The following is a 24,624-nucleotide window of genomic DNA, read 5'->3' as shown; positions in this document are numbered from 1 at the left end:
TTTTTGTATTTAAAAGTATTTATTAATTGCAGAGGAAAAAAACATCTTGGAAACGGTTTTAATTTAACTCCCAAATACATTTTTAAAACCAAAAGAGATTTAAATTACTTAGTCGATCTAAAAAGAAAATGTAAAAATGGTAAAGACATCTTTGCTCCGATACATCCCATTTTCTAAAAATATGTCTGGAGTAAGAAATATAAAAAAATAAGTGTTTCTATAAACATGGTTGCTTTTCAATTATTGTATCGTAGTGATATGTTGTGGTGCAAATACACGCAGAAGAGTATTGTTAGGAGATACAACTTCAGTGAAGAATTAAAAATACTATTCAATTAAAAGATTAAATTCTGTAGAAAAATTGTAGCAGCTGTGGCTTTGAAAACAAATTGCATTTTAACTTTAATATATGATAAATGCTCTTTTAGTGATACTAAAAAACATATTCTTAGCACTTCGACTTCTGCTGGTTTACATGTTCTTTCAAATAAACATTTCAAGAGCATAAAGTACAAAAGATCTCCAGAAACCAGCTGGTGAGCAGTGGTGTCGCCCTAAATGTTCCCTCCGTCACGCACACGCATGTAAACTGAAGCTACACACAATGTGACGTGAATTCTTTTGGCTCATCTCTGTGGTACTGAAGGAAACGCAGCGGGAGTGATGGGGGGGCGACACACAAAAGTTCTGTTCTCTCAGTGCAGCCGCTCGCCTGCACTCGACTCCTCGTCCGTCACGCTGGGATTCGGCGAGTTCGAGGCCTCTTTGAAGAACTCGTCGTCTTTTAACATGCTCTGGTGGAAGACGAGAGGATTGTGGGAGATTATAAAAATGAGGTCAGCAGGCGCATACATCCAAACGAACAACAAATTAATCTTGAATAAAGTTTAAACGAGACTTGATAATTATACTGGAAGACAAGTTGTCCGGAATGTTGTAAGCTTTAGTAAAAGAAAAAATGTGTGTGATTTAAAGTGAACACTGTGTCCCAGTTGTTTAACAAGCACCGCATTTGTCACCATACTTTGATTAATTCTTAATGGTTCTTACTCCTTATTTCACTTTGACCCAATTTAAGCCATTTGTTCTGAGATACAAGATCACAAAATACTTTCCAGGGTCTTACAGTTCCCTTTTTTTTGCACACTGTACTGAATGTTTAATTATATTGTAACAAGCTGGAGTCAGGAACAGCAAAGATCTTTGTCACAGTTTACACTCATTGTTACACAAAGGTGAATTATTTGAGCAGCGAATAAACTTCGATAAAACCACAGAACTTGGTGGTGGGAACCAGTTACCAAACCCACTTTAATAATGGTGCCATCAAAACAGTGAACTCCCATGATGCCTTTCTACACACTGCTCTATAGAGTGATGGCTTGTTAGTCGCTAAGATAACGTATTTAAATCCTATGTTGCTTTTTAAAAGAGATCACAATCTTTGATTAGTTGGCTGGGCGGCAAAGCATCAGGGGAGCTATTCAGGTCACCGTTACTGAGAGGGATGGCACCTCGTATGCAATGCCGAGTGTTCAGAAATGTCATAAATATGATAAATAAGTGACCACTTAACATTTAAAGACACCTTTAAAGTATACAAAAACAAACATTCAGGCTTTTCACCGTAACACAAGTCATCATTTGTCTACACACAAAACCACATACATGCACACACAGTCACATAGGAGTTTACACACACAGGCACACGGATACAACCAACACAGAGAGGCATACACAAAAATACATACATGCACACAGGCTCGTACAGGCGTGCACAAAAACAGACTCACACGCTCAGACGCACACTTGGAGGCACACAAACGACACCGAAGCACACACACGTGCTACACATGTTGTGTTCTTACGGTCAGATTTTGGATTTCCTCCGAGAACGCTCCGATCTGTCGCACCGTTCCTTCCGAGTCTTCCATCTAGTGCAGCAGGAGGTGAAACAAACTCATGAGCTGAACCGTATAATGTGTAACAACCGAAGCAAATACATTCATAAAGATGATATTTCGTCGGGTTAGTAAAATAAGAGAACTCACCTGCTCTAGTCTGTCGAGGTCGTCCTCGTAGATCTGGAGCTCGAATCCTTTCTGGAAACTTCTTCCCTTCGGCATCATCACGTCCATGGGACAGACGTACTCTTCGCTCTCCTCCAGTTTCTTCTTCCGGCCAAATGTGCCAAATGTCGATTTCCTCGGCTGGAAAACAAGGAAAATGTAGGTTTTGAAATGGACTAATTGTATCAATAAATGTCTTAAGTGTTAAGTGTAACATCCAGAAGCACAAAACTGACTCCAGTAATAAAAGACAAAACATTATTTATAACTGGGTTATTTCACCATTTTTAAAACCACATTTGTATATATTTAGCCCTGGGAATAACCATCACTGTCTTAGTCTTGCTCCCTCTCAGTGAACTCAGCAACGCATGTGTTTTGCAGATTTATTGCACGTGAACTTAAATATTGTTTTTAACAATACTGTATCAATATTCAATGTATTTTCTTTGGCTTTCAAATAATATTGAATTGTAATCACATAATTTATGGTTTATATTTCAAAAATTGTGTATTAAAGAAAGTAATTCTATTTTTTATTTACCATTAACATTCAAATATTCACAGCGTGTTGCAATTAAACAAGCATTAAACAAGCATCACTTCCTCCATAGCTAAAGAACAATTAACCCTTGTGAGAAGCCAGGCAATGACTGGGGATAAGAGGATACAATCGACGCCAGCAGCTTTTAAAGCTGATGTTTTGACATTTTGGTTTCAAAATAAATGAAAGCAGTTACGACCTCATCAAGGCTCGTAACTGACCAGAGTCAAGTACTCGACACTACTACAAATATATTTATATATTGTAACGTTGATACGTATCATTGCGCCAGATACTTTCCAATAAACACGCCTCTTTATTGCTACCTTGACTTTGCTGGTGGCCGTCAGCAGAGTGTAGTCGGGATTTTCCAGACACTCCTGCTTGAGCTGCTGAGCCTCGGAGCCGATCAGGAGGTTGAAGTGAGTGGCGAGGTGGCGGCGCAGCAGAGTCTTGTTGGGGGGGATGTTCAACAGCAGCGCCATGGTTTCCACGTTAAACCTGGGCTCCAGTACCTGCGAGAGGACGGCACCGGCTCGTCAGCGGACCGTGGGAGGTGAGAAAACAGCCACCGGACCCTGAACTCACCATTAATCCTCCGTGGACGCCGCTGCCTCTCAGGTTGGGGGCGTACTCGGCCAGATCCGCGGAGCGAAGCCACTCCATCACTCTGTGGTTTGTCCACTGGGAGATCTCGGCTGGTGAGATGTTGTTCTGTTGAATCAAAGAGTAAAACAAAGATCAGATAAACCAACTATTTTTCAAATTGAACACGTTGAAGTGTATGGATCTGGTCAGATTCAAAACATTGCAAATTATGTACAAAAATTAAATAAAATAAATTGCCAAAAAGCGTGAAAGCGAAAGGGAGGAAGGAAATGCCAAAACATCAAAAATATGAAAATGATGTGTATCTTTGTCTGGAGACATAAAACAGTAAAACTTGAAATCTGTGTAAAAAAAAGTCTCTTCTCGTCTTGTCTACTTCCCCTAATAAGATATAAAAGAATATTTCTAAATAAATGTATGTAAGAACAAGTTTGTAACTGCTGGAGAAAAGAATAGTGTGAATGGTTATATTAAATTTAAACCAGTATACTGCATATTTATGGGGATGATAATAATAATGTACAGTATGTGTATATATTATTTATTGCCAATATTAATTGTATCTTGTGTATTTTTATGTTTGTATGTGTAGAAATATTTGCCAATTTCTTGAAAGAAAATCAAGGGTTAGGACATCTTTCTACCTTTTAAACTACACTGTTATGGTATTTTTGTATTCGTTTCGTTTGTATTGACAATAAATTATATGTTTATACACATTGGAAATTAAACTATTAAATCACTCATTCGTTCTTTTATTATTATTCATTTATTTTTAATTGTACCTCATCTGACGGTCGGCGCCGCAAACAGTTGGGCTCGTAGTTGTTGAGGCGCAGAACCTGGATGGCCCTCTTGATGCTGAGGTGATGAAGGACACTTCCCACCTTCATAGAGAGAAGATCATCCTGGAGGAGAAACATTTGTTAATGGACAGGTCAAAATGCCTTATTTTATGCCACTTTGTGTTCCATCCAGACAGTGAATCTTGTCAGCGTTGACCTCACAGTCGACACCAAACGTGTGAAGCACGAGTGAGAACGAACCCGTCGCGACATCCCTCAACACTCACCACGGTCATGTAGTGCAACATGCGGCCGTCCACCCTCCCCTCGTCAAACTGGGTCTTGTACTGCGGCAGACCGATGTCGTCCAGCCACCCTGGCGAGCGGATCACAGCCATTATTGATTTGAAACACTCTTGGATCTTGAATCAGACGCTCGTACTCACTGGTCACCCAGTTGAAGTTCAGCTTCCCCTTGTTGTCTTCTTCCTCGGAGCCCAGAGCCTGCAGAGCCAGCTGCAGCTTCTTCCTGTGCAGGGCGTGTTTGATTCCCAGCTCCTGAGCAACAGCACCAACCAAGAAACACACAATTAACTTTAGAGAAGTTGACTGGAGAATATCATGAAGAAGTTTTAACTGGGCTGGTGATATAGAAAGAATTTCCGTGTTTACTGAAGATCTGATTGACTTTGATAACTGAAGTTATATCCATATCAGAATAAGTAAGAAAAATAAAATAATAAATATTAGTCATTATATGAGCCTCCTACTTGGGTCATTTAGGTATGTGTTGTGATAAATATATAAAAAAATATATATATAAAAAAAAAAAAAAATGAATGTGATATTAACAGTAATATATAAACACAAGTTGGGATTTTTTCCATATTTTTCTCCAGTTTATTTTAAGGGACAACCAGTAATCCAGAAAAAAAACAAATAAAAGAAGTTAAAAAAGAAAGAGAATGTTTTCATATTTATATTATTTATGTTTTTATACTTATTTAGTCTGTGAGTTTTTATGAGTGTTAACATTTCACAAAATTTCAACTGATACATACCAATATAATCTACATTCAAATATAACTTATATTTGAACATAAATAACAAATATGACCAGTTAATCATTTTTTAACTATAGTCACATTCAGTTTTATATTTTGATCTTAAGGCTGAGGAATTGTTAAAATAAATATGCTGTGTGTAACTGCTAGTCCTCTTCTTCAAGATACGTTTATTTTTTTTGTAATTTTAAATTACATTATTTAGTTATTTATTAACATTAATGAAAGTTTTTGACTGTGTGACAGTTCAAAAATACAAGAATACAAAAAGACAAGTGAATGTTTTCCAACTTAATAACAAAGATGATGAATACTTCTAATATTATTGTGTTCTGCCAATAATAACAAGTTTCATGTCCATGAGGGTTTAGCTAGTGATAAAAACAAAAATGAACAATATTTTTTATACATTACATTATGTTAGTAAATGATACTATATTCAACAATTTCTCTTTATCTCACTCCCTCTAGGCTTATAGGCTGCAGCTCTACTGTTATCCACATACCATAAATGAAAGGAATCTCAAATATTATTTTAAAATGCATCCAGACTTAACTACCGTAATTACAGTCGTACGAGCAAAAGGTCTCAGTTTTGTGCTTTAACGTTGCGTTATGGATTCTACAGATGGGATCAATCTTCGAGGATTTACAAGAGTTTAAAACGTGCACGATAAATACTTGACGGAGGAGTTTAAAAGTCAAACCTTCTCCAGGTCCTGCTGTGAGGCCTGCAGCAGGGTCTGTCCAGTGGAGACCCAGACCCGAGCCATGTTCACATACAAGCCCAGACCCTGATCCTGCAGCCAGTCGCAGACCTGATCCCTGGACCAGCGAGCGAAGGGAGCGTCCACGTCACTGCTGAGACACAATGTTTGGATAGAAACACTTCAGTAAGAGATTGAATCCACATTCCCACGAGCACCGAGGGATCCTCGCTCACACGTACTTGTTGCCTCTCTGGAAGTCACGGGACCAGCCCAATCGGGGTCCTGCTGTGGCTCGGACCCCTCCTCTCTTAAACTCTCCTTCCTGGACGTTTTCGTCCAGGTTGAACGTCGTCGACTGGCTCCTCTTAAGCCTTTGATGAAACAACATATTTCATCTCTTTTCTCTTCATGTCGTCATAGAACTTTAAATAAAACTGTCACTTACTTCCCGAAAAGTTTCTTAATGCCTTTGGATTTTTTACTGGCTTCTGGTGTGGTGGGGAGAGTGTGTGTGCTGTCGCTGTTCTTGGACTGCTGGGGAAGCCCGGCCAGGTCCAGGTGGTCGGTTCCGCGTTGCTCGGTCTCAGCTGTACGTACAGACAAGAGGACTTCGTCATCGCCGGCGCCATCAGTGAGTGGAGATGGACGGAGAGACGAGGAGCTTCATGTGTCGGAGACACCGGCGCTCCTCGTCTCAGAGGTGAGTCGAACTCATGCATCGCTTTTATGTTAATGTGTTTCACTACGAAGACGGAGACTTTGCCCAGTCGGCATATTAACAGCCACATCCATGAGATGTTTCTGATCTCATTTCTTAACGCTACTTTTAAAATGTAAACATTGAAGTTAGTCGTGTCGTCCATTTTAAAAGTTGCTTTAAATTAAATTAAAGTTTCCATTTCATGAGATGAGTAAGGAAAATATGTTTCATTGATGATTTTAAAAGTATAAAAACTACAGGTTTAAGTGTTGTAAATTACAAAGAAAAGGTATTAATGTCATCACAAATAAGTATACTTCTGTCCAGAAACTCACACCTAGAATAAGCATTTTAAAATCCAAATTCTCATTGAGTTCATTATTAACATTATACTTCTTTTTAATACCATATGTTTAAAAAAAATATACAATTACATAAATAAAAATAATAATGTTCCCACATAAATTTACATTTTTTATTTATCTTTTCTTACCACCTAATAGATTGAAAAACAAAGTCGTGTTTTTGCCAATGGTAATGTAAAGTACTTTTATTTTGAACAGTTAGCTAAGCAAGTTACTAATAGTGCAACATGTAGTCATTTTAGGTGAAATTTACATCCAAGCAACACTTGTGATTCTGTATATTGGGAATAACGAAAAAAAATGTCTAAACTCAAATTTAGGAGAGGAAATCATTCAATGTTTTGAAATTATACATTTTAAAATTAAGTGCATCTTGTCCATTTTGGGGTCTCTGAAAAACAACACTTAAATAATGAAATTGAAAATATTTAAATAATTTACACGAGAAATTATATTAAAATTATATAAGATTTTTTATTTGTAATGTTGGAGAAGAATGACCCATAATGTTACATTAAATCCCTACACTTACTTCACAAACTTTGTATCAAGATTAAATAAAAATGGGAATTCCTATGAAGAAAGAGATCAGTTTTGTTCATATGCCGACTGGATATTAAGGTGAACATCCGAGAAGAAGAGTGTCAGAATCCAAACTTTCCGGAATACACATTTGAATTGATTTGACTACACAAAAGCATCAAACAAATACATGCAAGCCGGAGGGAAGTAAACACACAACAGTGTGTTGCAGTCTTGAGGTCACTACGTTGTTAGAAACTGACAAACAGATGCACGTTTTAAAAAAAGAGAGATCAGTTCAACAGAGATGCAAAAAAAAATTCAGAGGACTTTTTCTCCAGTTTCCTCCAAACTACTGTCGTCCTGCAGCGACCTTACTGTACCTAGCATAGGCGCACTCGCACTCCGGCTGCGGTCTTCATGTGTCACAAGCAAACACACAACACACGACAGGGCCGGACAGAAAAAAGACAATGAGCAGAAATGATGGTTTCAACAACAGCAGCACAGTAGAGGTGGAACAAACAGAGATATTTCACATGTCAATGCTGCACACAAAAAAGTACACACACCACAGAAACCAACTTCCAGATCTAAACGTGGATCAAGGCTGCAATTTATGGTCTCGTTCACGGGAGTGGCTTTAGAGAGTCTAAACTATTGTGGGAGGAAATACTCTCACTTCTCAGTAAACTGGTGACTTGTTCATGACAGCGCAGGAGTCAGCGGGTTCTCGCTCTTACCCAGGTTTTGCGTGCCGGACGACTTCTTTCCTCCGCGGATCTTGAAAAATCCTTTTCCAAAAGACGACCTGGCCTTTTTAGAGCCAAAGCTGTCGAACTCCACATTGGCGGGCAACGTCGCAGAGGGATTTAACGGAGGCTTTCCCGTGTTCACACTGAGCTCATTCGCGTTCTAAGAATTAAAACATTAAAAAAAATTAATTGACTCATACTGTACGTTTAAGATGAAAAGTAGAAACTCATCTGCATGAAATACACATTCATCTAGTAAATGCTAAAACAAACACATCTTATAATTCTTTATCATATTCAACATCACAAATCAGAAGCATAAAACACAAGGTTTATTATTAATATGTCAATAAAACAAAGTTCATGTGCCTGTTGCTCAGTTACACTGATAAGACTCTGTTAGCACAGAGATCAGGCCTCATCTCCAAAACCTCTGTTGCCATCACTGACGTTATTTCAATCGATGGTAAAACATGTTTCTGTAAAATCAGGTACGACTTCTCTTAAGATAATAATTATTTTTTATCTAAGAGTTGAAATGTTATGCATTTAATAAGTTGAAGTCCATTTGAATACTAATAAAAATGCTAGTTCTCTTAGATTAGATGTGAACTTCTTTTCATTTAACTCGTTTCTAGAATCTTCTTAACAGTTTTGACCTGATTTTCAATTATTCATTTGTTCAAAAAAATAGATATAATCTAAGACAAGAACAGATAATTTCAAAAAGAATAATCACCATTAAATATAAGGGTTTATATAGGACATTTTAGATTAAAAACTTGACCAAGAATAAAAAATGCAACATGTGAAGCTAAATAAATGTGTTTTATTTATGAGATACCTTATCGTTGTTGATCTGATCCTTGTTGCGGTCGTTGTTGTTGTTGTTGGCCACATCTTGGCTGTGAGGATTCAAATATATCCATTAATAGCAAGACTATCAAGAATCAAGTGCGATAAATGGATATTTCTTGGGGCACATTGTAGACACAAACAGTCTAAACAAGTATTTGATCCAACTTTGTCCTCAACCTTAATGAGGTTTGTTTTGTTTCACCTTTGACCTTCTGTGGACGTCGACTCTGACACGAGGTCCTGGTCTACAGGGCTCGGCGTCGCTGAAGTTTCATCACTGCCTCCGTTCAGCATTTCCATCTAATCGTGAAAAAAAACGTAGGATTTCACACAAATTTTCTAGCAGAAAAGCTGTTAACTGACAGGAAAAGTCAAAGATTCTAGAATTAATTCTCAGATCTTGTCACATGGTTCACCTCGTTGGGACTCTTCCTCTGCATTTGTTCCACATCTGCCTCCTCCGGCTTGTCAGAGTCTATCGACATGGGGTTGCTGGACAAGGACGTGACGGGACTTTCAGCAGGACTCTCCGGGTTCTGGCCGTCTTTACACCTCTCTTGATTTCACAAAGAAGAACGTTGCTTTGATGAAACAAGTTTTTAAATCAAGACGCTCAGGATCTTTAATCGTTCCTCACCTTTCTTCACTTGCACCGACATCACCATGTCTTGAACCTTCTTGTATCGATGGACTGAATTTTTCAGCTCCTCAATTTTGCGATCCTGCGAACACAGCACGTTGAAATCCAGACGGCCAATCATTTCGTCGTATCAACTCGTCCGCAGACACACAACCTTCTCTTCGTTGGCTGCCATCAGAGACTCCACCGCTTTTTTCATCCTCTGCACCTCCACGTCTGATGACAAAGAGAATCCGTGAGTGTCGACTGAATAAACTGGTAGATTTAAGTCACACACACACACACACACGTGGTCAGTTTCAGAAACACACTCACTTTTCAAACAAGTTGTGATTTTTAAAGGGTTGCAAAGGACACTAAAGGTGGTCATAATGTAAAATATTCCATCATCTCCACACGTGACGAGCGACTTCTGTTAAACATTCAGTGATCGAAGCAGAAGACACGACAGGGATGAAAACACAGAGTATTTTAATAAAAGAAGTATTGGATGAGTGAGTGAAGGGTCAAAACAACACGTTTCAGTCCAAAACAAAAGCAGACATTCTTGTTACGGCTTATGATCCTCATAGCATTTTTCTTGGCGTCTGGTCTGGTGGAGATATTAGCACTCGGGTGGATGGGAGATGGACAAGCAGAGACGACTCATGCTCATCATGCAGGGACGATGCAAGGACGAAAGTGCAACAGAGGAATGAACCGCCTTACGTTTCTCTTTCAGCCTCTTTCTAAGATTTTCATCTGGATGAGAGACTGAACGGGAAACATTGTTATACTCCTGGAAATCCTCAAAACATTTCTATTGCAGCTCGATTTTTTTTAATTTCAAAAATATTTATGCCATTTTGAATTATTTTGTGAGGAATTCTCATTATTTGTAGAGAGTACTGGTTAAAAATGTTGGTTAATTACGTCTTCATTTAACTTTGATCCATGTTAGCTGTATGTATTTAATGACTATTTAGCACAAATGAATTTTTATTCAAATTATAATTTATATGATACAATTCAAATGTTATAAATCCTAGTGTCTGGTTAATCGTTTGATAAAAAAAAAAACTTCCTTTGTTTAGTGTAATTAAGTAAGCTTTATTTGTACCTTTCACAGACCTCAAATACTAACATTCTATTTAATTGTAATTGAATGTTTAGAATTTGTTTTGATTTATAATAAAAACACTATTCATTTTCAGTCATAGTGTAGACTGTGTCCTTATAATGTAAGTATAAGGACACAGTAAGTAAGTTATTTTTATTTGTATAGCGCTTTTCCAGACCAGGGTCAGAAAGCGCTTAAACAATCAAAACAATACTCATAAAGTATATACTTTAATGTAGACATATTCTGTATGTATGTATGTATGTATGTATGTATGTATGTATGTATGTATGTATGTATGTATATATATATATAATTTAAAGTGAGATATAACTGCCTATGTACATTGCATTAGTACCCTTACTTGGTTATTTCTAGTCAGTCACATGGCTACACTGGTATTTGAATGTAACAGTTTTATTTTCCTGTTTATATTCAATTTTTCATATTGTTTTCAAAAACTGTACCAGCAGATAATTATTGTGTGCAATGTTATTAACACTTCCTTCCCAAAGAAAGTTTTTGAACATTAATCTTAAGTCAAGTTTAGAAATGGAAAGTTAAATTTAAGTAAAGTGTAAATTGTTGTGTAATTGTTTCCATTTTTTAATCATAAATTAATTGTTGCTCAATTAATACACAGACAACTGTGGTAACTCTTCAGCACAATACCAGTGCAGAGTAAACATGTGACACTTGTGACAAAACCGGATTCCCTACCTCTGTCAGCAGACTCTGCGTTGCTCGAGGGCACGTTTTTAAAGCCCGTCTCGTCCTGTAGCCTCCTCATCTCCGCATCTTTGCCCTCCAGCTGCCTCCTCAGCGCGACGAGCTCCTCCTGTTCGCCACACAACAAACGGTGAAGATCTCACGCACACACATGCAGCCCTGACGACACAAACCACAACACAAGGCTCACAGATGCTGACGTGGCACACAGACATGTCAACAACACCTGAGGCTGACCAGTGGAATATGGGTGGGGTGACAAATTGTCTAAAGGTGCAAAACTCACATCAAAGCACCAGTAAAAAAAAAAAAAGGGAAAAAAACAGAAGGATCTTCAAGTACGAGAACACAGCAGCTTACTTTAAAAATAAGTTACAAAGTTTAACACTCAATTATTGGGAAAAGATTCAGGACAAGATAGCACCAAACGTAGCTGAGAGGGCGGGTCTACATTGAGACTTTTAAAAAGGGGTGGGAGAGGTCGACTCTTTAATCATACTGCAGACACGACAAAGAACAGCAAACCTTTGTGGCCTGGAGTTTGTACTCCTTCCGCTGTTTCTCATAGTGCAGCTGGCCATATTTGATTTTAAGGCTGGAAAGTTTAGCCATTACGTACTGGCGGTGAAGAGACAGAAGAAAAATGTGGGGGCAGACAACACAAGTCATGAAATATTAGAATAACCACAGAATATCCTCTGAATTATTATTATTATTATTATATGATCAGTGACATCACTTTTTACTCTCCTTGAACTTTATTTAATCATTCTTTAAAATGTCAAATTGAAATGCAATCCACATATTTATGTTTCTTGGACAAAAAAATGTAGCTAGAAATAGAATACAATATTATCGGTAGGAGATGTAAGAAGAAAATTTGAGTTTAAGATCATAAAAAGACAAATATTTAGAGCAACAACTTTGGTGATGTTATCAACAAGTGGTAGGAAAAACAAGTGTTGATTTTTGTGTTGCGCGGGTTCAGTTCAAACAGCACAGGCAAACAAAACTGAGGAGGCTTCACAGAAGTCATTCAGGCTTTAGGTGATTTTAAAAAGACAAGTTCAAGACTGAAATCAAGAGTAAGAAGCACAAGCAAACGTTGGCCCTATTTTACAATGATATAAATCTAGTCAGAGATCGAGGGATGTGATGAGGAGAATGCAGGAGGGGTGGAGACAACTGACATCGGTTATGAGTGACAGCTAGAGTGAAAAAGATACATAGTGGAGACAGTAGATCTGATGCAAAAGGAAAAGTTGAAGATGTCGAGGTTTTATTGGGAGTGACTGGCGAGGACAATTATCAGCGATGGCTCAGGAGGGAAGTTCAGAGAGAATATTAGGAAGACCAGGTGGTGTAGACACATGGAAACAAGAGAGGGAAGAATGTTAAAGAAAAAAAAAGAAGGCGACCAAAGAGGTTCTTAGATGTGGTAAATGAAGACACGAGTGACAGCGGATGATGGAGATAGGTTGACCCTTGTGAGGAAGTGCTGACAAGTAGCTAATCATACATTTAGGATTCATGTATTTATTTCTATCATGTATAAAATGTCTAATTATACAAATAAATACAACATTATTAAAGCAAAAAAAAAAAAAAAAACTGAAAAAGGAGTAGAAAGAAGTAAAATTATTATTTAGACCAGATCCATACATGTGTGATTTTATAAATGGTGCCTTTGAATGATCTTTGTATCCTTTATCGTTTATTGTTCTGAAGCCAACAATTGCCTTTCTTTTCTCTTTTGTACACAGTGGTTTTGTAAGATTCTTTCCAAACCTCGATGCGGTAAGACAGGTATGGCAAAACTAGTGAGAAATATAAGTTTGTCCACAGAATTGAAAAGCACTTTGCCAGTTCCATAAGATTTCATTTTTCTTTCTTTTTGTTGAAAAAACGGGTTTTGTCTGCGTACAAACATTTTTACGTGATCTATGATATATGATACGATTTATATTAGAACCAACCACAGTGGAACTCCACCTGTAATGTTCACTATTTATGATTTATAGTCACAAACGTGTTCGTGTTTCGTAAATAGCTCGCCAGTCATACAGCTATGATCAAATCACAAACAACTCACCTTGGTAGATTTCAACTTCTTCTCATATTGCATTTTCTCACTTTCCATATCCGTCAGTCTGTACCGTAGTTCGTTTATTTCGAGGATCAAATCCTGCAATAAGAACGTTGCCGTCACCATTTACCAACACAAAAAGCTCTGTTGCTATATTCACGGTATGCTATATTTACATTCTTCTGCCTGGATTCTTGGATAAAAAAAACAAAACAAACACATTTGGATAACAATAACATCTTCATGGAACAGTTGCGTCTGTTGGACTGTCTTCACTTGCTGGAGGAGCGTCTGATCAAAGAGGTCTGCTGGTCCAACAGCAAGATTGATGTTCTCTGAGGCGGAACATGCACGCCAGCTTTTTGTGTTACGCTCGGCTGGAAAAGATGAGTGAGCGGCTACAGAACAAAATGTAACTTGGCTGAAAGCTCTCCAAGTGCTCTTGAGGGGGATGAACGAGAGCGGTAGAAAACTCTTCTCTTCACCCGGATCACAACAATGTTCCTTTTATAAACCGTATCTAGAGAAATCTATTGGACAAACTAGCTTTTTTTTCCTCACTTTACAAGATGTTGATTTGTGTCAAAGCCTTGGATGACATCATCATCCACCCACAGTTCTGCATGAATGTTTGGTGTGTGTTGGTTTAAGACACTTGGGTAACAAACTTACCTCGCTGTCCCTGAACCCGTCGTCGAACTGAAGTCTGTCCTTCTCCATGGAATTCAGCTTCAGCTTCAAGTTGGACAATTCCGACATCAGCTCCAGCTTCTGAGTCTCCAGAGTCGTCCTGCACAACAGCTCCTGAAAGAGAGTTCACGTGACAACATGAGTGGTTTTAGATGTATTTTGTCGTCAACATCTCCAGAGCGACACACACCTGCTGTAGCATTTCCTCAGTGGCGTTGAGTTTGTCTCGGTGCTCGTCCAGACACACATCCAGGTCCCGAATCTTCTCTCCCTGAGCCTCCACCTGGTCCGTCAGGACGCTCACCTGAGCAAACAACAGCCATTGTATTAAAACATAAATCTACGTTATGGATTCAAAAAGTGAAACGTGATTTTGTTCAAGGACTCGAAGATATTATTTATGACATTTTTACAAAGTAAACAATCACATTTTAGGAAGAAAATGAGGATAATTACTTTAGCATCTAAGACAAACTTTGTATAAATATTAAAACCACATCTTTAACATTGTCTCTTTTAACATTGTTGTTTTATTATTGTTTGGGGTCACATTATTCACAGGGACAGTGAGGGGCCGTTGAACCAAACAAACAAATTGCGAAAATTCATATAAAAAAGGATATGACGCAATAAGGGTTACGTTTTGAGTCATTCCAAGAACAAGCTCAACAAGTTATATATTCTCTTTAAAGCTGTAGCTTTAATTCACTGTTTTTTTAATTCTCCATGTTTTGTAAGAAAAAAAAATGGTAACTTTTTGATTCTCTGAACTTTTTAAACTTCTTTCACTCTTGTCTTTCTCCCGGTCGTTTTATAACATGTCCTTATGGTCTGCTTGTGCGTTTTGGCGCCTCATCAGTAAAAAGTCATTATTTTTATTTATTTACATTGAGTTCAACTAAATGTATTATGACAGTAATAAAGGTTTTATAAAATGAACCTTATAAAATGAAAAGGAACTGAAAAATAACTCCTTTAAACTTTAAGTTGTTTTTTTTGTGAGTGTAGTAATGAATAATAGATAGTATACAATGCAGTCTAAAATAGTTTCATAGTTGCATTCTGTCCTCTTTTGGGCCACAGAGATGTGGACAAGGTACAAAGAAGTAAAGCGTCTTGAGTCATGTGAAAGAAAAATAAAAGATTGTTTCAATAGCTCAATGTTAAACCAGCGTTAGAAGGAAGGAGGAGTTTAAGTGCAACAGCAGGAGCGAATCAGATTTTCTACGAGCCATAAATTCTGAAGAATCTTAAGAACTCTCTGCACGTGGAAGGAGACGAGAGGTTATGACTACTTTGGAACATCCTGTTTGGATACAGACAGACATAATGTGCATGTTCAGACTCGTCAAACATCCCTGGTCTTCCCGGCTCATCTCAAATAAACTCAGACAAAGAACCAACATGAATAACTGACTAAAATAACATTCTTTTGATGTTTTCATTTCCATGAATCATCGTGGACATCTTTTTTAAAAGACATTAGGTTTGAGGAGTCACACATGTGGCAAATGACTAAAACCTCTTGACCCTTGACCCCCAGCTGGTAAAGTGATGAAGACAAGAGCAGCTGCTTGTTTACCTGAAGCACCAGCGACTCCTTATCGCTCTCCAGCCTCGTGAGTCTTTCCTGGTAGTGGTGGTCGCCGCCGCTCAGCGAGATGTGCCCGTTGGACTAATAAGGAGAGAAAAGCGTGATTACAGAACAGCGTTTGTTAACGTGAGCGTGAAAACCTTCCGTCAGCCACATCAAGTCTTGGATGAATGCTGCACATCAAAGATGACTCGCTGTAATGCTCCCACAAACAAAACCTTCTATGGCCCAGAAGAAAGGCTCGTATTCAGACGGGTGAGTTACAGCATTACGCTGGAGCTCCGGCATCCGTCTGGCAACAGGCCCGCCACTCTCCCCAAAACAATTCTGGCTCCACAAGAAGTCAGACGGTTTTCCTGCAGCCGACATGCTCGGCAGTGCAGCTTCTGCTGCTCGACACATACATTCCTCAAACTATATTCTAGAAAATATTTCAAGTTTTACACCAATAAAATGACAAAAGGTCATGTTTGGTTTGGTAATTATACAATTACATATAAAGGATTGTTCTTAATACATGTATTTTTTGATTAAACTCTTCATTAAGCTCATTGTGATCATCTCTTCTATATCTAGCTACATCTGTGGCCAAGAAGAAAATCTATTTCAAGACATAAATATGTGCACAGCTAAGTGTAAAAGGTGTAAGAAAATATTGATACATCTAATATCGAAAACATATATTTTTTTTTATGATAATGTTTTAATATTCAACCGCACTGTACCGATTTTTTATTTACAATTAACACGCGAGTATTCACAGGATTTGTTCATTTTAGTGTTGCAATTAAACTTCCTGCCACCAGATGTCAGCAGTTATCACGTCCTCCACAGCTGAAGGAACAATAAAATCCTGCAAGATCCTGTCAATGACTGAGGACGAGAGGATACAGTCGAATCCAGCAGCTTTTAAAGCCGTTAGAAAACTAATGAAAGCAGTTACAGGTGCGTCTAGATCACACGTGTCAAACTGGTCAAGAGATAATGCAGGTTTTGGATCCAACCAGTGAAGCACATATGGTTGAACCCATAGACATATATACATAAGACGCCGCATCGACTGCTCACGGATGTGTATAAAGGGCCGCCATCTTGGTATACAGTGCCATCAGAAGCAGCTTTAAGAACTGCAGGGAAGGAGGTACTTCTATATCTTAAAATACAATTATACCGTATTCAAAATGTTTTTTATAATAATATAAATAAATATATAATAATGTCTATCTATCTGGTCTGAGGTTCGAAAAAAAAAAAACCTTCAAAAAAGCTTGACAAATGAGCTATTTATGATCACCTTTATAGTGTAAACACAGTATTCCTCTCTAGACGTAATGCACTGTAGGAGCAAGTGGCACTGTACCAAGATGGCCGCCTTGTTTACACACCACTCTAGTGGGCGGCAGCAGTCGATGCGGCGTCTATGTATATATAGATGTCTATAGTTGAACCAATCATGTAGTCTGAAGACTGTTATCAGTTGAGTGTCATTCAGGTGTAATGTTGGGTCTAACATTACATTTAGATATATATATTAGATATATTTTATCTAAGTAGATAAACTTTTTAATTCAACTTTTCTAAACTCATGTTCATGTCAATTAGCAATAATGTCAAGTAAATGACCAATAATGTTAATTGTAATACTCTCCTGAAGTGTATTTATCTGTGAATCACTAAGGTGATTTCTAGTCATTAAAATCATTAAATGTCCAATAATAGTCTCTCGTCATTCTGGTGGGTTTATTTTCCCTTGATCTTGTGAGCGGTGAACTTTATTATGCGTGTCTCTGGCTTGAGTCCATGACACGGTAGTTTTAATGACTGCCTTGTGAGTCAAGCAAGAATGGATACACAACATTATTCACAGTATTTAATGTTTTTTTCTCTCCCTACTTCTACTCACCATGTTGCCCTGGAGCCACTCCACCAGACCGTCGGCTGTGGAATCAGGGATCTGACAGCGGAGACTGTCTCTTTCATCCGAGTCCATCACTTCCAGGACGCTCCTCAGGTCCTCCAGCAGGTGAAGGGCCCTCAAGCTTCCCATGAAGGGGGAAGTGGGCGACTGGCAGTCGAACAGGCCGTTGGAGTAGTCGAGGGCCTTGGAGCCTGGAACCAGAAGGAAAACAAAAGCGCTTGTGTGGGAGAGCTGGAGTTCACACCGAGATAGAAGAGTTGTTGTTCATTCACAGAAAACATGGTCCCATTCATTTGTTACACAAACAAACATAGTGATGATAAAAGTTTGCCTGTTGGATAATTTATTAAAAGAAAATGAATCTCATTCAGGTTCCTAAATTAGCTGCATATTTCAGTATATATGAGCCATATTCGAAAACATTTGTAAATTGAAATATATACATTTTTCAAGCATTGCAATTTTTAAAAATAATTTAACTCAATAATGTCTTTATTAAAAGGCTGCATGCGTTTTTATTTAATTAATTAATTCATTTCTATATTAAAATGTTGAATTTGTATTGTATTGTATTGAATACTTTCATAATACATTATTATTTATATTTTTTTTAACATAGGGTTTGATATTTTAATAAAAATAATTCTAGAAAAATTCAATATCTTTTATTCGTAGCTTTTTTCCCCAATCAATTTTAAAATAAAATGTTGGCATCATTATACCAAATCATATTGGATTTAAAAAGCTATGAACTTTGATTTTAAGCGAGTTAATGCTTAAAAAACGTTTTACATTTTAAACTTAAACATGTAATATTCTGATGGCACTTATAGACTTTCATAGCTGTACTTCAAATTAAAGTGACATGAAGAAAACATGTAGATATACTTTTCCTTCCATCTAAAACATCACAACTTTACTTGTACTTAAAGAATCACACAGATCAATATTTTTCATCTTTTACGTTGAGTGAATTGTGTAACACAATGTAATAGCAGTGCAAGTACAACTCGTGCTCGTAAAACAGGAAAAGTCGGACTACTCTGGACTACTTTAGGTTTGTTGTGGGGAACAAAAATGCTTATTAAATCAGCATCTGTCCTGCACACACTCCAGATTTTATCTCAGTAGCGTTTCAGATTTACCATGCTGGTTTAGTTATGCTACACACACACACACACAAAGAATTTTTTTCTCCAAACCTGCAATAATTCCGTCCATCTGCTCCAGGGCAGCTGCCAACATGTCGCTGGCGTCTGACATCATCTTTACTCCTGGTTAGGTTCTGAAAAGAGAAATTTAGAAATTGTTTTTTCCTTTATAAAGTGACTAATGGTTCTGACAAATGCAACAAAGTCAAACTTGCCCTTCAGTTTTTCAACGCAAAGACACGCTGGCGCTAAACTGAACATTAGCATATCATTACAGAGTTCCCACCCGCAAATTAGTCGACAGACTCAACAACGGCGTTCCTCAAAAAAAAGAAGAAAAAAAGACCAGTCTCTGTTCTTATAATATATTCTGTGTTTCTTTTGTTTTAAGAGATAATTCGGACGACCAGGCTGCTGCGCCAGACTGTGTCTGGTACCTCAGAGTGGCTCGCAGAGGACAACGGCTCTTTTCTTTTGTTTAATGGAGAGACTCCTCACGCCACACGTTTACCAACATGCGGATATTCATGGTCGCTTTAACATCGTGCAGAACCTCCTCAATCGTTTATCACCAGTGAATTCATTCTTTTAAAAAAAAAAAGAAAGGAAGATACTTCAGCTGCCTGGCATCCTGGGAGTTGCAACCTCACAAGCAGCCTTTTTAAAAGGTTTAACAGGAAACCACCCAAAGACCTAAGACTGTAATTCAGCATTCCTGTGGTTCCACTTTCCATTATGTGTAAAACGGGCATGCGTCTAAATTTACGAATGACATGACACGCAGAAAATAAAGGAGGCAACACATGATGAACGGATGCACTGATGAGAGGGGTTCAAAAATATCACAAACACAATCATGGGTTTTGCCAAAATACCTTTTACAACTGCATGAAGACATTCCATAGAGAACCAATGAGCGAAATGATGAGCCTTTATTTACACATCAGGACCAATTTTGACTTTCACTTTGAAAATAATCATCATTTTGGTTAAATCATTTGGTTATAATTAGATTACTCTAAAGAATGTTTTACCTTAACATTAGTTTTATACTTTTTATGTTCCGATATTTAAAGCTAGACTAGTATTATTACATCTTGTTTAAAGTTTGTTTTCTAATTGATGACCAAATTTAACATTCATTAAGTTTTATATCAGCTTAATTAGACTTAAATATAATCATAGAACAAATAGACAACAATTCTCTTAAATAATTGTTTTAAAGTTTGTATAAAATGACCTTTTAACATTATTTACAAGTGTATTATAGCAATATGTAAAATAAAAACATTAGTTAAGCAACATGCATAGATAGATAAATAAAAATGAGGCGTGTTACACAAGAACTATTTGAATTAATCAAGTTATTGTTGAAAATTATTGAATATGTCTAAACTCAAATGTCATATAAAGGATATGAAGTGTTACTTTTTTTTAATGTGGTTTTCTCTGTCTTAAAAATAATATTTACTCATCATGCAAAAGTATTTATACTTTGACATGTTTTTTAATTAAGTTTACAAATAAAGGACCTTTGAATGAAAAAATACGGAAAATTAAGATCACTTTTCATCCATCCATCCATTTTCTGCCACTAACATCCAAAGCTTAGACAAAAAAAAAAGAAAAACCGAACCATGAATGAAAAAAAAGACATGAAACGAAGCTTGTCATGACCAGACAGGCTCAGAAAGCAGCCGTCCAGGAGTCAATCATTGACTGGGTTTCAGCCGCGACACAGAAACCCTGAGTGCTGAACACAAAGAGTCCTTAATTACAGGGGTTTTCTGAAGTCCTAGAGACGCTGGACACCTCTGTGGATTTCTTTGTCCAGCTAAGAGTATTTTAACCCGAGAACGCTTTACTCATCTGCTCTGAGATTAGCTTTAAATCACTCAATCGTCAAATATAAAGTCCATCTTTTACATTTTAATCTGTGTTGAGCTGGTAATACTTTGCAAAAGTTCCTGGTTTATCCGTCAGAGCAGCTTCAGGACACAGAGCGCAGCATTGTTCGGAGCAGCAGGGTCGTTTTGACTGAAGACCAGCGCTACAGTACACATGGCATTTAAATAAGACACCTGCCCTCTTTACAGATGCCTCAAATAAAGAAGTGAAAAAGGGGCTTTGAAAGAAGAATACGAGCACCATCCTTTGGTGAAACCAGCCATAAAATTCACAGCGACGTGCAGAGAATGGCCAAACACAAAGGGAGAGTGGACGAATATAATGGCTTTTTCAACCCATCAGCTGAGGACGCCGGAGGCAGAGAGAAGAGTTTTCCTCTGTCCTTGCTGGATTCTCCGGAGACTCCAGCAGAGTCTTTCCATTCCTAGATCCCGGGGGTTTCTTGTAAAAAATAAAAAAAGCGGAAATGCAAAGCAAAATATCAGCTCCAGGATACAACGTACAGTAGCTGTATCTTTATAAATAACTACATAAATAATAGAGAAATAGTCTAAAAATCCAGGCCACCACTGTTATTACATTTGACTCTTTTATAAACTCAGAATTTGGCATTTAATAACCAAAATCAGAAAGTTTACTTTCCAAACTGAGTCATGAAACCTTGACTCATGAATTTCTACCGCCACAAGCTTCCTTTGGAAAATCTGTGAATAATGTCTTCTCTACCTCACTCAGCCGTTCTCAACCGTTTAAATGTGCCTGTAAAACTGATTTCATTAGGTTATTCCACAGCTCGGTATGATGCCTGACTGCATTTTACATGTGACAATGTATATATAGATATAGATATACATCTATACATACATGTTTTTAAGCATGAGGATTCCAAGTGAGGTTTCACAGTTAAAATGTATCTTCTTTAAAGTCTTGGTGTGTAATCTCACTTGATGGTTGTGAGAGATAAGCAAGGCTAGACAATAAACTAGTGTCATTTTTTTCTATAACACTCTACATTACAAGTCTCACAACGACCCAGTTTAAAATGTCAATGTATGCCAACAGGTCATTTGATCTCTTTGTACCCTTAAAATGTATTAACCCTATACAATAGCAATGCAACATTGAATGTGAATTTTGGATAATATTGAGCAACAAACATTTTTATTAGCAACCTTCGTCCCTTTTTTCTATCGTTTGTGCAACCCAGGGTCACTCTTATCAAACTATTAATGCTAATTATTCTGCTTAAAATTGTCTTACATCCAGGAGAAAATTAATCATTAAATAACTACTTTTTAAACTCATTCTTAAGAAAATAAACACAGCTGTCGGCAGCAGCTATTTAAATAGCTTGTTTCAGAACTAACCGAAAGAAAGTAAAAAAAAAAACACCTTAAACCTACACCTGGTTTTTGGTTCACACAAGGACATCTTTGTTTGGGACTTTCTCGCACGTGACCGTCAACAGCCTTCACTCAATGAGTCGAATACATACGACTTGTTTGTCACATGAGCCTCGACACGAACCAACAGGTGTGGAGGCAGATTCTGGTGGAAACTTTAAATGTTTATATGCGTCACGTTAAAGAGCCCATTTTCTTGTCAAGCGTTGACCCAGAGGAAGGACTACAGATTCCAGACCAGAACTTTGAAGTGGTTGTACCGATTTGAAAATTCACCCAACCAGCCACCAAGCGGACCCTCGCTATGGAATAACCTGCGGCTATTTCGAGTGGGCAGAAAACACCATTACTAATTTTACCCCGGCAAAACAAACTACGCCTTTATCCAAACATGTTGTGGGTGTCAAGCCGGCCGCCTGGGAGGGAAAAACAAAAGCCATGAGGCGACTAAGAATACAGTAGAAAGACGTTTACAAATAGATAAATAAGAGTAAGATGGATGTTTTTAATTGTCTTCTGTTGAAGTGTATGAAGTTCTTGATGCACAATAAAAATACTAAGTGAACTTATAATTCATTATAAATGGATGAGATGGTTTAGGTAAAATAGGAAATCCATAGTGAAAGACCTTAAACGCAACATATAGGTCAGACACATAAATCCGGGTCTGTAAATATAGGAGTTCACACAAGGGCATTCCAGGGATATATCTGGTTCAAATACTCGGGTTTTTTCCTACAAGAAAAGCGTATTTAAAAGGTCGTCTGGAGGACAATACAACAGCTGATCAAATTTCTGCGGTGAAAGGAGTTGAAACAGTAAAGTCTGCTGGAAGTCATTGGATTCACGTCTGATCTTTAGGGTCACCTGAACGCATCACCGGACACGCTTTCGCCGTTAAGTCACCGGGGAAGTGAATATATTCTTTTATTTTTAAGTTCCAGTGCAGTCGACAGTCACACATTTTCACACTTTCCTCGTGTTGACACATGAGGAATGTGAGGAAAGTCGCGGCGGAAAAATGGAATCACAAGAATTGACGTGGCTGTGGTGCCTTCAAGTTCCTATTCCATGCGACGTATTTCAGAAGCACGCACATGTGTAAATGTAAAATAAAAATAAAATACTCAACAAGGAAACAGAGCAATTTAAAAGATTAATAAATGACAACCAAGTACGTTTACTTGGTTAAAATGTGGCGGTGCTGGTGAGTCAAGCTTAACTTGGATAATGGATTTACTGGCTTAAACAAGATTTACGTTTAAAAAAAAAAAAAGGAGATACAAATAGTTGGATTCGAACCATTGTGGACCGAGCCTGGAATGTTACGACCATCTGCGAGCCATTTGTTTCACTTTAACAAGTTGGTGGGAAAAAAAAAAGAAATCAGTGCCGAAGCATCGTCTCTTACCGAGTCTCACGTGAACGCAGCGCGAAGGTTTTTCTCCGTCGTTTTTACGTTATTTTTCCAAACTCCAAACTAACTCCGGGCAATGGTTCGAGTCTCAACTTGTCTGCGTCCACCAGCTCCAGTCCACATCGCTACGCCATGATGTCTGAGTGACAAGGTTGGAAAAGTGGGGACGTCACAGCCGGAGAGTCCCGCCCTCCTCCTGCTGGGATTGGCTGGGATTGGCTGGGAATGATGGACGCTCCAGCATGGAGGTCCCGGTGCGTTCAGGGGGTGCCGGAAACGTAATGTTACTAAAATGGTTCCTTTGTCGATTTAATATTAAAAGACAAAATCAAACTTCGACTAAAGGACTACATTAATAAGTGGATAACTCGAGGTTAATTAAGGTATAGTTACGTAATAAAAACGTGTTTATTTGACTCGCACGAGTCATCAACAGAACGTGAACGCAGCACAGGAATCTTCGGAAGATGAATGCGACATCTAGTGGTTTCAACAGCAAACTACATTTTTCTTTTGTATACAAACAAAGCATTCTTTAAAAACATGACATTATTATTCACTGCTTAAAAACTTCGCTCTTAATATGATAACGAGTTATTCTAGATATGTCTATATTAAAAATGTTTAGTTTTTTTTGCTAAAGTAAAGCAACACTACACTGCAGGTCAACTATGGGCCCCCGAATACAGTGTCCATCTCCATGGGCCCCTCCACCTCTAGCTTTCCCAGGTCATATTTTGACATCAAATCAAATCATCGTCCAACACTCCCCTCATTGAACCCCCTCGATCAGAGACGGCCGCAGACGTAACAAGGGCCGACAGTTATGACAAAGAGAAGAGTCCTGTGTACTTTTAACTTCCATCCATGCAGACGACTGTTGACATTACTCAGCAAACACAAGCCAAAGATCCTCCGTGTTGTTTCAAGCCACAACTGTGTTTAAAGCAGAGGATTGTGAGGCGACATTAACAGGTCAAGTTGAGGTACTTGATGACTTTTCTGGGA

The 24,624-nt window shown here is 37.9% G+C and overlaps 1 protein-coding gene across 5 annotated transcripts; it reads right to left on the bottom strand.

Moving 5' to 3' along the window:
- Window positions 1-23,743, bottom strand: ppfibp1b (PPFIA binding protein 1b). 5 transcript variants are annotated; one of them, XM_087796848.1, is made up of 28 exons: window positions 23,611-23,743; window positions 18,940-19,022; window positions 17,723-17,928; window positions 15,808-15,900; window positions 14,416-14,529; window positions 14,208-14,339; window positions 13,542-13,634; window positions 11,975-12,067; window positions 11,441-11,558; window positions 10,330-10,374; window positions 9,776-9,837; window positions 9,619-9,703; window positions 9,398-9,537; window positions 9,184-9,281; window positions 8,968-9,028; window positions 8,112-8,283; window positions 7,752-7,784; window positions 6,227-6,368; window positions 6,021-6,152; window positions 5,779-5,929; window positions 4,454-4,565; window positions 4,295-4,383; window positions 4,008-4,130; window positions 3,202-3,327; window positions 2,940-3,128; window positions 2,052-2,210; window positions 1,869-1,934; window positions 1-794 (listed from the first exon to the last, which is right to left on the bottom strand). In XM_087796848.1, the coding sequence occupies exons 2-28, from the start codon at window positions 19,001-19,003 to the stop codon at window positions 696-698; spliced, it is 2,997 nt and encodes a 998-aa protein (XP_087652974.1). In that variant the 5' UTR covers window positions 19,004-19,022; window positions 23,611-23,743; the 3' UTR covers window positions 1-695. The 5 variants fall into 5 exon arrangements, with proteins under 5 accessions (XP_087652974.1, XP_087652975.1, XP_087652979.1 ...); XM_087796849.1 differs by lacking the exon at window positions 11,975-12,067 and having other exon boundaries at window positions 5,779-5,932; XM_087796853.1 differs by lacking the exon at window positions 11,975-12,067.
- Window positions 23,744-24,624: the final 881 nt, after the last annotated feature.

This window comes from Callionymus lyra, chromosome 8, assembly GCF_982586985.1.
Source record: "Callionymus lyra chromosome 8, fCalLyr1.hap1.1, whole genome shotgun sequence".
Classification (NCBI taxonomy): Eukaryota; Metazoa; Chordata; class Actinopteri; order Syngnathiformes; family Callionymidae; genus Callionymus; species Callionymus lyra.
The sequence above is the reverse complement of the archived record's forward strand: the minus strand, read 5'-3'. Positions and strand labels throughout refer to the sequence as shown.

What these genes read in the sequence shown, in the direction of transcription:
- ppfibp1b (XM_087796848.1), bottom strand. Translation starts at nt 19,003, where the DNA reads ATGATGTCAGACGCCAGCGACATGTTGGCAGCTGCCCTGGAGCAGATG. An exon ending in ATCAGATCAACAACGATAAG is followed by an intron (nt 8,284 to 8,967) that starts GTATCTCATAAA and finishes TTTAATTCTTAG; the next exon opens with AACGCGAATGAGCTCAGTGT. An exon ending in GTCCGGCACGCAAAACCTGG is followed by an intron (nt 7,785 to 8,111) that starts GTAAGAGCGAGA and finishes TGACACATGAAG; the next exon opens with ACCGCAGCCGGAGTGCGAGT.